Genomic DNA, 17,233 nt, shown 5'->3' with positions numbered 1-17,233 from the left:
CATTCTGATGACAAATCTTGCTGTGACACAGATGTTTTATCATTAATCCACAAGCTCAATAACTGCCGTAACTCATGCATCTGCAGAACACAGACAAAAAAGACAGAGGGAGGTTTTCCTTAAGTGAAAGTTGTGTAAGCTTCGCGGGGAGTCTCCCTCATATCCTAACTCCCCTTTGGTTTTGCAGTCGGGCAAGTTCTCTGGCAGCTCTCCGGCGCCACCGAGCCAGCCGCAGGGTCTGAGCTATGCCGAGGACGCGGCCGAGCACGAGAACATGAAGGCTGTGCTGAAAACCTCTTCGCCTGCCGTGGAGGACGCCACCCCCGTGCTGGGCATCCGCACTCGCAGCAGAGCAAGCCGAGGTAACTCCTGGCCGCGCGGCCTCATCTCGTCTTCCCTTCTCAGCCTGGCCACCGCAGGGAAGTCCAGTCCCCGAGGGAGGGTACAGGGTACGGCTGCTACAAGCATCGGCAGGACTTTCACTGTCAACCTAAGCACACACCTTCCTTGGCTAAAGCCTCCGTGACCCACCTTCAGTAGCTGCGTCCCAAAAGCATACCTTACTTTGCTCAGAAGGAATTCTTACTGTGGTCGGATCCTCCTGGGTTAAAGCAGGGGTCGGGAGACTGCAGCCTGCAAGCCACATGCAGACAGCCACCTATTTTTGTAAATAGAGTTCTACTGAGACACAGCCAGGCATGTTCACTTGTGCATCGGCCATGGCTGCTTTGCACAGCAGCAGAGTTGAGCCGATGTGATGGGAGGTAGGTCCCGCAGAGCCTAAAACATTTACTATACCAAGCTCACCAGCCCCAACCCCTGGATTAAAGCACTATCCCTTTGTGCCTTTTAAAATCCTTACAGGCAGAGGTAACACTAAAACTTCAAAATCGTAAACACAGATGAGAGTTTCCAGATTTGTTTTATAGTTTGGGAGAGATTAGGAGGCATTTTACATTGGAGAACGTTTGCCTGTGTTTCCCTGGTCTGGGGTGATAATTCCATGTGATGCCTCCTGAGTTTCCTCACTGCTGGCAGGATGAAGCCCGCACTATTCATGCTGTTGTTTGAGGTCCCTGTCATCTGGTTCTATCCTGTCTCCCAAACTTGGCTTTGTCGTGTCCCCACATTGTTGCTACCACCCTTCTGGAGCACTCTGTGTGTCCCTCAGCCCCCTGTTGCTCATGCTGCTCTCTTTGCCCATCCAGTCCCCACTCACCTCCAGAAACCACCTCCTCCAAGCGCTCTCTGGCTGCCAGATGCTCCTTCTCTTCAGTACACCTGGGAGACCCCAGGTTAGACCCTTTAAAGACGATAAACTTTAAAGAGAATCAGCTACTGGAAATTGGCTTTCTCCTCTTGGTGTTTGCTTAGCACACACTATGCATGCAGCTAGAAGAAACATGTAATTTTGTCCAAACTGGGATGCCTTGGAGTGTGAAAGGAGGTGTTGGTTGAAATTATGCTGGGACAATAAGTAAAACAGAACATGTCAGATAAGCTGGTTTGTGGCTTACCTTACACATCGCAGAAACTCAGGAATGAATGAAAACGAATGAATGCAGCACCCACCAGGCATCTTCCAAGGCTCTAGTGAACATGCAGACAGAAGCATATGACTAGCATGTTCTCAGCTGCATATCAAAGTAAAAGCCCTATTTAAGGGTAAACAGCAAAGTCCAACACTAAGAAGAGAAGAGAACTAGAATTAGTAATGCTGCGCTCACATAAAGTAAGAAAACCAGTCAGTAATTCTATAAAAAACACCGAAGTGCCACTCCACTTGGGAATCCCACAGAAACCCTAATTAGGGTTCTGGAACACAGCTGAGACCCTCCTCGCATGGCAGTTTGTGGCTCTTTGGTCCATAGGACAGTCATCTGCATCCACCGAGGTACAGGGGCTCAAGACTCTGGCCCGATGGTCCTGGGAGAAGTTCTAGTAACAGAGCTTAAACAGGTTGTGCCAATTTTAAAAGAAAATAGACATTTGTTCTTGACCAGAAAGGACAAAGAGAAAAGAATGTCACTGGGTTTGTACAGTACGGGGTCATTTTCACTGGCTGATGAACAGGATTAAAGAGGGAGGTGTTCGATTTCTCCGTAGGTTCACACCCATCTGAAGGGAGACTTCGCTCTCACGTGGCATGTGGTAGGAAGTGGCAGGCCACCACTCCTGCTACAACTCGGAATAAAGGAAAGAAATGATAAAGCCGCCTTTTTAAAGACTCTAGAGCACTGTGAAAGGAGAGAGGATTACACAGGCTAGAGTTCTAGGGGAGCTGAGCCTGTCTACTTGCCACGTGGGCACAGGCTGAGGACTGGGCTTGCCCGCTGGGGTGACTCTGGTGGTGAAGAGAAGCCAGCAGAACTTGCAGTAGCCATGTGAGATAAGACAACTGGGGTCAAGAGCAGTCCCAGATGCAGATGATTTTCTCCATGAGACTTTTGCTACGTGCAGCGGGGGCTGGGGGTAAGGGAGTGCGGTCAGATGGTGCTGCTGGTCCAGAAGGGCTGAAGGAAACCTACAGTCTTGAAGTGTTGAGGAACAAAGATAACCTAGCGTAAGCACCTTGGACAAATACTCTCAGATGTGAACCTCGGGACATTTAGAAAGAGAGGTGGGCTGATCCTTAACTGAAACTGCCATCTGGCCTCACCCCGGCTGAGTCCCTCGCCACAGCCATGCACAGAGGAAAGGGAGACTCTCTGGAGCAGAATGACAGCGACTTCAGTCTTTACTTTCTTTTACACACAAAGTCCAGTGCGTGGTTAAAATTACGAGCCGAGGGAAGAACGTGAAAATATGACTGATGATTCAGAGGAAAAGTAGATAAAGAGCAGCAGACTCATAAGTGATCTAGATGGTGAAATGTACAGTCAAGGACTTGAAATGATCATTACAAATGTTAAAAATAACAACTAAAGGAAAACATAGACAAATGGATAAAAAGGTGCATAATTTCAATAGAGAATCAGAATCTATAAAATGAATCAAATAGCCATTCTGAAATGACAAAATAAAATATTTGAAATAAGGAACTCATTGGATAGATTTAATAGCCATTGATCCCAGCAAAAGAGAGGATAAGTGATTGAGGTTAATAGAAAATGTACAAACGGAAGCATGGTGAGAGAACAAAATGTGAGAGATACATTGGACACAGTCAAATAATCTAAGATATGTAATTGGAGTGCCAAAAAAAGAGGGATAATAAGTAATATTTGAAGATATAATGACTGAGAATTTCCCAAAACTGATGATAGGTATCAACCCACATATTTAAGAAACTTAGCAAATCCAAGCACAATAAGTAGAGAACATACCATAGGCAAACCAAAGATAAAGATAAAATCTTTAAGACAGAAAAGATACATTACCTTCTAAGGAAAAACAGTAAGAATGATGACTCACTTTTCAACAGGAAGTATGGAAACCAAAAAAAAAAAAGGAATTGCATCTTTAAACTGCCAAAGGAAAACGCTTCTAACCTAGAAGTCTATCCCTAGGGAAATTATCTTTCAGAAATGAAGGCAATTTTTTTTACATTAAAATAGTAGACTATCTATGTTGATGTAAGTATTTTCCTTGTAGATTATTTCCTTATGTTAAGGAAGAGAAGAGAAAAAAAAATAAATTAGAGTGTTGTTTTTTCAAACTACAATTTCCATATTTTAAGAACTGAAGTAAAAGTGATTTTGTGCAATTATGGTCTTAGAATGCTTTTTCCCTCCACCACATCTCAAAACACTTGGGACACTTGGATGAGTCACATGGTCCCTTGGTTATGTCAAATGTGTGTGCAGCATTCTCCTGATGGCTGTGTGTGGATACAGGGGTTCCAGAAAGAGGAGCATATATGTGACCAGGAAATGGAAATAAATGGCAATGAGGACAGTAACAAAGAGAAGAGGAGATAAAAAGTAGAAGGAGGAGTGAGGTCGTGAGGGAATGAAGTCATCCCCAAACTGAGTTTGACAGTCTTGAACCTGTGGCAAGATGTTCCTTTTAAGCATCTCTTGCCACATTACGTGGACAGCAGATCCCTAGGAATGTGTGAGATGGGAAAGTGTAGGTAATTCTCGGAGGGATGATTAGATGATGCCTGCCTTTCTGGCCCACTGCACTGAAAATGTATTAGGAGCAAATGCAATTGATCAAGCTTTGTATGTTTTCGGAAGATTAGTTGGACATTTCAAGATCTCAGACACAGCATTATAAATCAGTAGGTAAAAGGGAAAATGGGAAATTGCTGGGTATAACGCAATTGAATTGCACTATTGACTGCTGTGCTCTGAGGAGGGCCATTGTTCAGGGCACTGCAGGGTCCCGGTCTGAAAGCTGTGGTGTCGTGTGGCCTTTTACCTCCCATTGGAACACCTAGACCATCCTGGGGATGCAGAAAGATTCAGCAGCGATTTTGAAAATTCCTTTCTGAGAAGAGCCTGCTTGGTAAGGGTCTATTATAATGCTGAAAAACTGGTCTTCTGATGAGAGCAAGTAGATCAAGTTCCCTTGGGCACAAGCAGAGAAAGTACAATTTACTATTCTTGCATGTGCCAGTGCTGTAGGTATGTCCCATTAAAAAGAAACAAAAAAAACTAAGCAAAACAGATTTTCAAAACTATATCAATAACAACAACAACAAAAACATGTCATTTGCAAACGTCATTGTCCTATAGCCACAGGTCTCTCACATACGTGGGTGATGGAGCACCTGGAGTCCCAGCACTCCTTTGGCAAAGTGTGAATTATTTATGTATTATTCAGTTGTGTGAATTTTACTAGCAGGAAATTATGACTATATTATAGCATATTACGTATTTGCAGTGACATTTCAACCACACACACACGTGTGTTTATGAAAATCAGTCTACTGAACTGTGATCCACTGTTCCCAACCACTGACATCCATATTTTTTTCTTTGTTCATTTACTACCAACCAGGTGGTTTGCAAGCAACAAAACTTTAAAAAAAAAATTAGTGTGGGAGAAGAACTCAAAAATTTTAAATGTTTATTAACATTTTTTTCCTCTGAATTGGGAGAAGCTGGCTGTCTCTCCAAGTAAGCTGGACCTTCGTCAGGCTGGCGTGCCTGTGTCCCATAGGCAGTGATTTTGAGAAGTGTCACCTATTGGCTTTTGAAGTTATTGTACATTTATTACAAAATGAAGTGTAGGTAGTGGAAATTAACAAGTGTGAGCATATAGTACATCGTTCCTCTGGTGGAAACACATTCACCATCTTATAGAAGAGATTTCACGAGGAAGTTGATCTGGTACAAAGGCATAGTTCTGGAAATATTAGCATTAATCTCTGACTGTTTAACATTACTCGGAACCCGCATTTTTTTGGCACTTTATTCTTGCTTGTTTGTAGGGAGATACTTTTATGCCAGACTTGGACTGTCTTAACATGTAGTTATTTATAAACACATTTTTCTGGTCAGGGAGCAGATGAATGCACCAAAGAAAAATTTATGTCAATATCCCCTTTGCTGGTTCAAGAGGGCAATCCTGTTACCATTTTTAAAGACTAGGGAATGCAAAGACAAGCTGTGTCTTAAAAAATCCATTGGTTTCTACTTAACTCAATGAGAAGTTAGGGTTAGTTGACATTCGCTAGACACGTACATCCGCCAACAGAGAGCTGACTCAGTAGAACCCTCGTTGGGTCTCTCTGCACTACTAGACGTGCACTGGTGGATCTCAGTGATGGGTGCAGGGTGTGGCGTAGGTCAGCTGCCCTCAGGTGATCACGGGGCGAGGAGGTGAAGACAGCACACCCAGGGGTAGAGAGTTAACTTGTGAGAGACAAGAACACGGCTGTGTTATGGGATGGTACACAATAAGCACCACGAATATGGGTTTGTTCAGAGCCTGGAGGGTAGTAGTCACAGGTTACAGTGATGTCCCCTGCAGTGGGGACAGGTTAGCACTCTGGATCTGTCACTAACTCCAAGGATCCCCCTCCGGCCTTCACTGTGATCCTTTGCCGACAGAACTCAGCTGCTTGGAGCAGCAGTGCTGTGTATTTTCTTCTGGGTTTGCTTCTCTCTGAGTACGTTGCACTCTCTTGCTGTTTGATTTTTCAGGCTCCACTGGTTCCTGGACTATGGGAACCGATGACTCACCTAACGTCACGGACGATGCAGCTGATGAGATCATGGACCGCATCGTCAAGTCGGCCACCCAAGTGCCCAGTCAGCGAGTGGTGCCGAGGGAGAGGAAGCGATCCCGGGCCAACCGGAAATCTCGTGAGTGCATTTAAGGAGGGGCGAGAGACTCACCCCTGCAGGGGTCTGCCCCTCTGTCCTGTGTGACCCGGGAAAGGTAGGGACTCAGAGGGCAGCTCTGGTGTCAGTGGCTGCCTGGAGCGCCCACCTGCCCTCGTCAACAGAAGGTTGACTGTCAACATTGGTCATTGTGGAGAAGGGGAGCTGCAGCCAGCCCTGTCCGGGGTATCTCGAGTCACACTCTCTCCCCAGGAAGGTCTGAAAGGCGCTTAAAGGTCTCTGTTGTGTAGGGGTGGGCACAAGCGGGGCCGATAGCCAAGTACTGGTCCAGGTGTTTTGCTGAAGGCCGTATTTCTGCCCTTCCCCCAGCATCAGGGGTCGCTTGCTGAGCGGGAGACTGGTTCCCCCCGGGTTCGCCACTGCCCACGGCATGGTGAAGGTGAAAACCAGGGGTGGCAGGTGATTTGATGGTTATTAGGATGCTTAAAACATTTAATACTAGCATAGGTTGGCCAAATAGAGGATTCATCTCAATCAAAGTGAATGATTTTCCCTTTGATCTGAGCCCACTGCCTGCTCCTACCCACTGAACTCAGGGATGTGGAGCTGCCTCTGTGGGTGGCGCTGAGCCGACTCTCACAGGAGCTGCTCTCCTAGAGAAACAGGATCCTGTGGGGCCTTTGGCGTCTGCCTGCGTTAGCTGTGGCCTTGGGTGTTTCAGAAGAGAGCTCGGCCCCCAAGCTATAAAGGGAGCCTGGGGGCCTTCCCCTGTTCTGTCTCCCAAAAGTGAAAGGAAAGTGACTCCAGGTAGGCAGGGAGTTCAGTAAAACTCAAACTCAGAGGGCTCCCACTTGTTCCACCGTTGAGATCCGCACAGGAGGTGATGAGTGTGGGCTGTGTAGGTTGGACGTAGCGGTTCTACTGGGCGCATGGACACGCTTGTTTCCAGGGTAAAGATCACGGTAGCAGATTCCTGCAGCCTTTCAGACCCTGCCCCTTTTATATGATCTGCTCTAGTTTCTGAGAGGATTTTTTTCCCCAGAGGGAAAATAACACTGGATGGGGCACGGGGTGGGGGGGGGGGAGAATGTGGTTCCCATTCAGTCAGATGGGTGGCCTGAGAGTCTGCTTCTGACAAGCTCCTAGATAAGGCTGATGCTGCTAGCCCTTGGCACTCACTTTGAGTGACAGGGCTCTTGAGCTGTGGTTCTCAACCCTGGCTGGACATTAGAATGTTCTGCAGAGATTTTTAAATTCCAGATATCTGGGCTGCACCCAGGCCAACTACTTCAGGGCCTCAGGGGTGAGGCTTTGAGGTCTGGGTCCCTGCCTCTGCCCCTGGGGGATTGGAGGGGGTTAGAGGCAGTAGGAGGTAGGCTCTTCCTCCGCTGTGGCCCTGCCCCATGTCCCCCCCCCCCATTTTTTAGATGGGAAGCTGTCATTCAGGGACACTGGCCTTTTAGATCCTCAGGAATATGTTTGTGGGTTCCAACATCAGTATCTAATGCCTTTACATTTATTTCTTCTGATATTTTGTAATTTCTCTGTCCTGCTGTGTATTCTTTGCCTGCCCCCTGGTGCACCTGTGAAAGAACTTGGCTAGGGACTTGCTCCTCAGAGTTGGACCTCAGATGATATTTGTGTGTCCTAGAGGTTTGTTAGAAATGCAGATTCATGGGCCCTGTCACAGGGCGAGACCCCCCAGTGATTCACCCTCACAATAAGGTGGTCAGCCCTGGGGCACGAGACCAGGAGTGGAATTGCCAGGTCTGTCGGTGACAGACTCTTCTCCAAAGGGGTGAGGCTGGTCCACCTCACACTGTGTGCCAAATCTGAGCTGCTCCAGGCCGAAGTAGCCCTTCCATTTGTGCCTGTCTGAGTGGTGTGAAATAGTATTTCCTTGTGGTTTGTGTTTGTTTTTTAAAAACAGAGTCTCGCTCTTTTGCATTGGCTGGAGTGCCGTGGTGTCACCCTAGCTCACAGCAACCTCAAACTCCTGGGGGCCCAAGCAATCCTTCTGCCTCAGCTTCCTGAGTAGCTGGGACTACAGGCATGCACCACCATGCCTGGCTAATTTTTTCTATATATTTTCAGTTGTACAGCTAATTTCTTTCTATTTTTAGTAGAGACGAGGTCTCACTCTTGCTCAGGCTGGTCTCGAACTCCTGAGCTCAAATGATCCTCCTGCCTCGGCCTCCCAGAGTGCTAGGATTACAGGCGTGAGCCACCACGCCTGGCCCATTCCTTGTGGTTTTAATTAACATTTCCTTCCACTCTAGGTCGGTGGAGCCTACTCCCATTTGCCTCTCTTCTTTTGTGTGTGATTTGTCCGTATCGTTTCACGATAAGAAATATACTTTTTGAATAGATTTTAAATGAAACTTCTGAAAGGCTTTTTGAGATCTTAGGTAGATTATCTTCAGTAGTTCCCTTTTATTGGCCTCCTGTTAGTTACTTCAATAAACTGGTAAGGAAATGGCAGAAACCTCGTACCAGTTAACTCCTGGGCTTCCTGCCGTGGGCAGCGTCAGTGCTAGAGTCACCGTGGGGAGAAGCTGGGAAGAGCCCGCAGGGACGTGGGCCAAGGGGGAGGCCGCCGGGCCAGGGATGCCCTGACAGAAGGTGGGAAGGGCTGGGCCAGGCACCTCAGAAAAGGAGACTACATGGGACATTGGCCTGGCCAGTCCCTGGAGGCCCAGGCTACGTGCTGCTTCTGTAGGTTATGTGTCTGCATAGGCCGTACCCTCTGGTCTAGAGAGGACCAGAGTCCTAGAGAGACACATAATGTCCCTGGGAACAACACAGTCGTAATTAATTTTCTTCTTCAGTCTGGCTGGAGAGATATTTTGCCTGTTTTTGTGGTTGACATAAGATAATTTCCTGTGGTATCATTTCCATTTCAATTTTATACGAAACAGCCGTATATTCTTTTTATTTAGCCAAACACATTTTTTACTGTGACATAGTTACTATAACCAGCACAGCACAGCATGTATGTGTTTTTGTGTACCGGGTTTAATTTATTAGTAACGGCACTATATCAACAGAAATTTAAGAAGGGGGAAGTTAGACTTTGATTTCTATTATAAAGGAGTGACAAACTGCAGCTTTCCACAAGAGGTTAAAGGAATAAGAAAAAGCAATTTGCAAAATCGATGTGAGGTGTAGCGGCTTGGGCCTCACCCTGTAACACTGCTGTATTTGATTTGACTGTTTAGTGGTGGCACTGAGGCCAGTGGATAATGAATAACCAACATATTTGGGCCATAACTCATTTGGTTAAAGACAATAATCCTCCAGCTATTGCAGGAAACTAAAAAGTCCATCCCATTACCTTGAGATTTATGGCCTGCAAGGCAAGCCACTTGAGGATCCTAAGAGATAATTAAATGTCTGCTTTCCTGTATGACACTGGTGACTGGGCCAGTGTGGGCCCAGCATCCTGCTAGAGCCCGGACTATGCGGTCAGTTGCGACATGCCAAGGGCATCTGAATGGACTGACGGGTTCCCATGGTTTGGGTTTGCTGCTTTTCCAGCTGGTGCCAATCAGGGGTTCATCACGTAAAATGTTTCAAATGGTCCAGGTGATTTCTAGCCTGTGCAATGGTTGACCCAACTCAGTTTATGTGCTCCCCCAGAACCTAGTCACAGCTCTCCAGTGGGCACCTAATGATTCTTAGAGCTCATTAAAGATGGGCTGACCGTCCTATAAAGATAGCGGAGGGTGCCACCTACGGACACAGGACCCAGGACTGAAGGGTAAATAGAACAAGCCCAAGGGAGAACCGAAGGTCTCTTCCCTAAACCCAGTGGAGAGTCACTGCATCCTAGGGGGCATCCCTCGCTCCAGAGTAGGGCCAGGGCAGAGGCAGGACACTGACATGATAAGAAGTCAGAAAGTCCGGGCTTAGGTGGAAGCCTCCAAGTTAGAGAATGGATGTGGGAAGAGTTTTGTGTGTTTCGCTGCATTGAGTGGTTCTCTGGTTGTCTCATTTTTCAGACAAATCACCCTCCAAAGCAGAGGAAATTGGCACGTTGAAAGAGGAGGCTGGCTTTTTTGTCCCCTGCCACATCTGTTTGAGTGCTGAGCACCCATTTGGCCCAGAGTAGAGGTTCAAAAGGAGGGAGGATCAGTAAAAAGAGAAATCCAAGAATCCTGTCCTTCCTGCCTCCAATAGCTGCTCCGAGGGTGAAGCGGAGGGCTCCTCGGGCGGTGCTCGGGATGGCGCCAAGCACCTTGCCAGCTGGTGTGGCAGGATTTCATTGTCTTTGCTGCCAAGTCAAAGGGAATCTATTTCCATGCTCAGGAATGAGCACATCCAGGGTGGTTATGGGGTTCAGTGAGGCACCTGTGACAGGTTTCCCCCACCCTCCTTCCCTCCCAGGTTCTGTCCTGCTGCTGGTAGATGTTTGCAGCTGCCTTGCACGCCCTTGCCAATTGTCACTCAGCTACCATCACCACCTCCCCTGCCCCACTGTCTGCCCTGCCCTGCCTGCTGCAGTAAGTAGACCAGGCCTGTCTCCACCTCTCTTTTTTCCCCCAGGATGCTGGCGCCTGTGCACACGAAGGCAGCCTTGTCAGCAAGGCACTTGGTGGTATTGTAGTGACACCCCAGACAGAGAACTGATGAGCTGGACTTAATCTGCAAAGGGGGAAGGCAGTTTTGTCCTACCTAGAACTTGAAATATTGCTAAAAACTCTTGAGTCTGTGGCTTCCTGAGCCAGCCTTCCTTCTTACCTGTAAACTTCCCCGAGTTTAGGGAGGCTCTCCCAGCAAACAGTGGAGAGAACTGCTTCCTTCCCGGCCAAACTCCGTGCTCTCCCTTCGCTCACCCATGATATAACTCATAGGAGGCAGTCAGCTTTTGCATTTCAGTTGCTTTCTGTTCAGTTCCTACCTAGGAACCAGAGAGACGTTTAAGGAGCTCCGAATGCTAATGTAGCCTCAGTCACAGGAGGAAAAATGTTGTAGGGCCTCTGCAAAGCCAAGGACACCACGGCCAGAGCAGTGCCTACAGGAAGTGCCCAACACCGTGAGAATGTCTGAGAGCTGTCTCAGTGTGAGTGCACTTCATGTTGTGTTAGGCAGAACCCGGAGACTTCAACCCTGTCACCACAAAAGTTGTCACCTTCTGAGGGCCCTGCTTTTCCCTGTGTCTCAGATGGCAGTGATTTAAGTCACTGGCTGGCCATCTGATCCCCCGGGGAAGGTCACTATGCAGTAACCTTTAGGCCTCTCCCAAAGACTCTTGTTCAGTGTGTCTGGGGTAAGTCCCAGAAGTTGAGTTGATGTCAACCAGGTTGGGGAACCTCTTCTTTTTTTTTTTATCATTGCCCCAGATTTTATTGTTTTAACATTTTATTTTGAGAGAATTTTAGATCTACGGAAAAGTTACAAAAAGTAGCACAGAGAGTTGCCTTGTATCCTTCCCCCAGCTTCCCCTAACATTACCACCTTGCGTCACCAGGGGGCCATTGATCAAAACTAAGAAATTATTAATAACATTAGTACAGTACCATTAACTAAACTGTAGGCTTTATTCAGATTTCACCAGTGTTTCCACTACGGCCCTCTCCCGGCTCCATGATCCTACTACCCAGGACACCACATTGCATTTAGCCATGACGTCTCCTTAGTCTCCTCTGATCTGTGGGGGACATTTCATGACCTTGACACTTTGGAAAAGTGGAGAGGATAAATGGGCAGTGTGGGACAGCAGCAGGGCCAGTGACGACCTAACCAAGACACGGACATTTAAGGCATCTCGAAGTTCTGACACTAGTTTAATCCTAGACACACTGCTCCTGTTATACCTGGAAGGAAACAGAAAATCTTCAGAATCTTAGGGATTTAAAAAAAAAATAAAAAAAAATATTTTCAAAATCATGTTTGATATTATGTGCCAAAAAGGGACAAAACATCTGGCAGTGATCCAGAGGTGAAAGAGCACAAATGGATTTCTGGCACATGGAAGTAAAGCTTGGTCAATTTCCCACTGATGTGAAAGATTGTCAGAAAATGTCCTGCCAGCCTGTAATACCAGAACTGTGGGAGGCCTAGTTGAGAGGGTCACTTAAGGCCAGGAGTTCAAGACCAGCCTGGGCAACATAGTAAGACCCCTTCTCTTAAAAAAAAAAAAAAAAAAAAATTTTAATTAGCTGGGCATGGTGGCGTGTACCTACAGTCCCCACTACTCAGGAAGCTGAGGCAGAAGGATCGCTTGAGCCCAGGAGTTTGAGGCTGCAGTGAGCCATGATTTCACCACTGCACTCTAGCGTAGGCAACAGAGCGAGACCTTGTCTCTTAAAAGAAAAAAAAAAAAATGTCCTGCCAGGTAGCAGGAGGATGCAACTGTTTCCAGCATGGGCTGTGATCCAACATCCTGGCTGAAATGCTTCTCTACCATTTACTGTGTGCCCTTGCACCAGTGACTTGATCTCTCTGTGCTGCCCTTTGCTCACAACAGAACTTGTCATCTCCTCGATAGAGCTTCCTTAAGGATTAAAGGAAACAGTCCACGGAGACACTCAGTAAATGGCAGCTGCCATTGCCATTATTCTCAGATTCAGCTCATCTTAACAAAGAACACTTTATAGGATTAAGATATTTTTTCATTTCCAGTGAGAAAAAGAAGAGAAAGAACTTATGATTTTTTCTTGAGTTCCTGGACACTCCTGTGCTGCATGTTGACAGCAGAGGTGCCCTGTGTCAGATCCCCCTGCTGTCACTTCAGCATCATGGGAGCTGTCACCAGGACCTGGGCACGGAGCGGCTGCTGGTGCCATCAGATTGACTCTCACTGTGTATGGCAGAGCTGCAAGGCAGGCGGGGACGAACGTCTCCAGTCTGTGAATGGCTGGAGAGCAGCTTCCATTCAGCCAGAGCGTTCAAGCGGGATTAGGAACAGGGAGTGGAGAGAGCAGGTGTGATCTTACCGGACCGTGAGCCCCCACCTCACCCCATTTGGACTCGAGAAGTCCCTCCATTTGGTGGGAGAGTTGTTTCTACCGTACAAGTTGACTGTACAATTCTTTATCCCGCCAGCCTCTGTTTGCTGGTCCACTTGTTCTGCTATGTCCCCAGCCCTTTTTTGTTTTCTGGAAACCCTCTGAGTGAGAGCCAGCTCCCTGTTCAGACCTGGTCTGCTGCCCTGAGTGTTTCTCCTCACACCGTGTTCCTGCCGCCGTGACCCAGAGGCTCTAATCGCACCACTTGGTTCAGGGTCGATGTTCAGGTGACATCTGCTAAATGACGAATGAACTGGTGAGCAGATAGATGGATGAAGGGACACCCAAAGGGGCCCTTTCTGTGCGTCCTTGAGTCAGGGTGGGAAACTGATTTCAGCTGATGGCTTTCATTTCACACGTTCTTTCAAGTGGTAAAGTGAATTGAGGGTTCAGATTCTCAAGGTCTTTTTCATTATGCTAAGGGGTTAATACATTTCTAAGTGAATGTATCTGAATTGTTATGAAGGTCCACAGAAAGTAGGATCCCATAAATGGGGGAGATTTTTCTATGAATACTCAAATTTTCAGGGACTCATGGGCCAAGCAAAGGGTACTAAGCCTATATTGGCTTTTCCCCACATCAAGGACACATGTGCCTGGGGTGGAGGGGTGAAGAAGGGGTGGGTGAGGGTCCCAAGTGGCTTGGAGCATCAAAACTGAGTAGGCCCCTGAGGGAGAGGGCACAGCCTCTTTGCTGTCAGGCAGCAAGGCTGATGCGGTACAGTTTAGCTTTGTTTTGTTCTCTGACTTTGTCCCAGATAGGCTGGCCCAATGCCCATATCCATTAGGAGGTTATTACATGTGCTATTAAGCGTTAGGGTCCTTATTATTTATATGAATCAAACACAACAATTACAGGACTAAGGCAAATGTGTGAACAGAAGTGTTAAAGAAGCATCTTTAAGTACCTTCTTGGGTAAAATGCCCACCAATCTGTGAGGTCTTTACTATAGTTACTCAGCCAAGAAATATACCTAAATGCACAAAGATTGTGGTTCATAGACTCATGTCCATGCTTTCTTTGCAGCTAATGAAATTTAAGATGCCCAGCTAGTGCAGCATGGACTTCTTCAGGCAGTATTTTGTATCTTGCTTAAGAGGTCTCAGCAAGGGGTCTTTCTTGCTCAAGAGAGAGATTTTGTCTTATTTTCTGCTATTAAAATTGTTATCTTTCTTTAACAAACATTTTAAGATGTGTTTAAAGAACATAAAAGGTTATTATAAACTAGTATTTTTACTGCTGCCCCATAGAATGAATTCCATGACTCAGTTAAATGTAATCTGCCTCCAGCCAAGACTCTCGAGCCAAACATTTTGTCTAGTCAAGTTAGACGCTTGGTCTGGAGTCCAACGGGTCAGGGGAGGATGAGCTAGCACAAGAGCAGCTGTGTATGGATGGCTCCAAGGCCCAAAGCTAGGCTTGGAAGTACAGTAGTGTGGGGTGGTATGATTTGAGGGTATCCCTCACCACACAACCTTGTGTCTTTTGAAAAATCCTTCCTTAATGTCTGTGAGTTTTCCTTAAAAGTTTTGATTCCTTGAGTTAAATCCTGAGCACATGGTAGGTTCTCCATAAATTATTTGTTGACTAACCAGTTGATGGATTAGATACTGGCCCCTGTTCAAAGTGCTGATTCCTGGGAGAGAAGAAACCATTTATTAGTAGATATTAGTTCCATTCCTTCTACCATGGGCATGGGTCTTTCAGCTCTTTTGTCCTCAGGCTAAGTTGAGCTTTTGCTCAGGGAATGGTGGGGAGGCATGGGGTGTTGCCTGCAGACCCATGAGGTGGGGCCCTGGCCTGTGGGGAAGAGATGAGGGGAGCTGGGTCTGGCAAAGGAAACAAGAAGACACTAAGGTGAGCTTTACTTTGTCCAGACTTTGATCAACAGCCTGCCCTGATTGTCTCAGGGACTCTGGCTGATTTGGGATTTAGGCAAGATCCATAACATGCCTCTTCTAAAAAATAGAATACCCCCAAACTCTGTATGACCTTTAAAGGAATACACAGTAGACCAAATATTATTTGTAAATTAAGGAAAATGTAATTAGTCAACCTTTCTAATGAAAAGATTTGTCTTGGGAGGGGCAGCTGCCTCTTCATTCATCCTTAGCCAGCCTTTATTTTGACGTTGAAATTCATCACTGGGCAAAACCATGATGTCAAGCTAAACACCAGCCAATTCTAAGTCAGTAAAATATTAGCATCCCACCAATTATCAGTCGTAACCCCCAATGAAGGTGGTCATTGGCCCTTCTTGAGCCTTGCGTGTTTCATACAAAACACCCACCACATTCACCCAGAAGTTGTTCGGCAGTTTGCTCCTTGGCATGCATTCTGCAAGGAGTCACTGATTATTTTCATCATTGCCTCTGGAGGCCCTTTGATTATGCACTAGTTATTATCTTACCCAATTTGTATCACTGGAACTCACATTTTTCCAGTGCTCTGGAATTTCTTTTCCAGCTCTGATATGCTCCTTATGTTAGGCAGATGCTGAGGTCTCGGCATGCCATCTGTACTTCTGAGGTTTGCACCCATTTCTTGGAAACCTAGTGAGGGTGAGCCTCTCCTCCCTTCTCCCCTCTTTACACATCCCCTCAACTCCTCTCAGCTCTCCAGCTCAGTGCCCATGATATCTTTAGGTCAGCCTATTGTAGTCCCAAGATTTTTGCACCCCAGTAGGCAGACTGACAGCCAGGTCCCATCAGCAGGAGTGGAGTGGTGCAGAGTGTGGGCCCTCTGGCTTCCCTGGGAGTCCTTGAGGAGAGGCAGGAACTGGTGCACCGACCACCCTAAGCCTCACTGCTAATACCTCCTTCTTTTCTCCTCCCTCTGGCTGTGATCTGCGGGTGCTGGTACAGTGCGGAGGACCCTGAAGAGCGGCCTGACTCCAGAAGAAGCCAGAGCCCTGGGCTTGGTCGGTACATCGGAGTTGCAGCTCTGACACCCGTGGGGCAGCTCAAGTAATGTGCTGAGCAGAGGACAAGCTCTTGCTGGACAGAACTTCTCCCGTGGGAGTGAGGGAGACCTGACCCAAACATCCGATGGTTCAGAAAGGGAGTGCTCAGTTGCAGGTGTCGCCACATGGCTTGTGGTGCCTGCCATGCATTGACTTGGATCCCCAGGAGTGTCCTGCACATAATTTCTCCATCATGTCAGCTGTTTCTCTTGATTCCTTGACACCTCGTTTATTTGTTCCAAAGTGTGACACCTTTTCTGGGCAAGGAACAGCCCCTTCGAGGAGCAAATCACTTCTGTCACAGTTATTATGGTAATATGAGGCAATTTGATTAGATTCACAGACTGGGTCTCCACAACACCAGAATATGTGGATGTAAACTCCAAACTTGTACACAAAAGAAAGCACAGATTGTTTACCAGTTGTGGATTTTAGATGTACTAAATGTTTATACAAATACGTAAATGTACACCGTGTTTCAAATACTAAATAAATAGAGTTTAATGCCATGATGAGAAACTTTTATTCCCCGGGATATAGGGCCGTAGCTTCACAGGCATGCCGTCTCTGGAATCGAAACCTCTCCTCCATTTCATCAGAAACACCCTTGCATGGAAAGGCCTTCAGGCCCTTTGGGTTTTATTTTGTTAATAGAGCGAGTAGCATCAGCAATGTGCTCTTTGAAACTTCTGATTTAATTGGGTATAAGTCTTTGTTGCAGGACATGTTGGCCATGGTTAACCTAATATAGATCACCTTACCCATGTGGTTGGTTTTGCTCTGTTGTAAGCAAAAATTAGAATAGCATTTTACAATCTGAATTATTCTGCAGCTCACTTGCCTGTTAAGTAAAAATGAGTTTTCTCAAAGAATTTGCCAAGTCACCAAAACAAAATGGAAATTTAAATCTTTGCCTCCAGAGAACCTTAGGTTGCACACTTAGTGCAGTCATGCACCACTGAACAGTGGGGATACGTTCTGAGAAATGCGCTGTTAGGTGATTTCACTGTTGTGCAAACATCAC

The 17,233-nt window shown here is 46.7% G+C and overlaps 1 protein-coding gene across 3 annotated transcripts in view; it reads left to right on the top strand.

The window, feature by feature from the left end:
• Positions 1 to 16,877, top strand: part of FHOD3 (formin homology 2 domain containing 3) — a 428,111-nt gene extending 411,234 nt beyond the window's left edge. For 2 of the 3 annotated variants that reach the window (XM_069468095.1, XM_069468094.1), the window contains 3 exons: positions 188 to 362; positions 6,096 to 6,257; positions 16,112 to 16,877. In XM_069468095.1, the coding sequence (XP_069324196.1) occupies positions 188 to 362; positions 6,096 to 6,257; positions 16,112 to 16,194 (420 nt within the window). In that variant the 3' untranslated portion in view covers positions 16,195 to 16,877. The remainder of the gene's footprint in view (positions 1 to 187; positions 363 to 6,095; positions 6,258 to 16,111) is intronic. The other variant, XM_069468093.1, reaches the window with a different exon arrangement.
• The last annotated feature ends 356 nt before the right edge of the window (positions 16,878 to 17,233 follow it).

The sequence above is a fragment of the Eulemur rufifrons genome, chromosome 5, assembly GCF_041146395.1.
Source record: "Eulemur rufifrons isolate Redbay chromosome 5, OSU_ERuf_1, whole genome shotgun sequence".
NCBI lineage: Eukaryota > Metazoa > Chordata > Mammalia > Primates > Lemuridae > Eulemur > Eulemur rufifrons.
The sequence above is the reverse complement of the archived record's forward strand: the minus strand, read 5'-3'. Positions and strand labels throughout refer to the sequence as shown.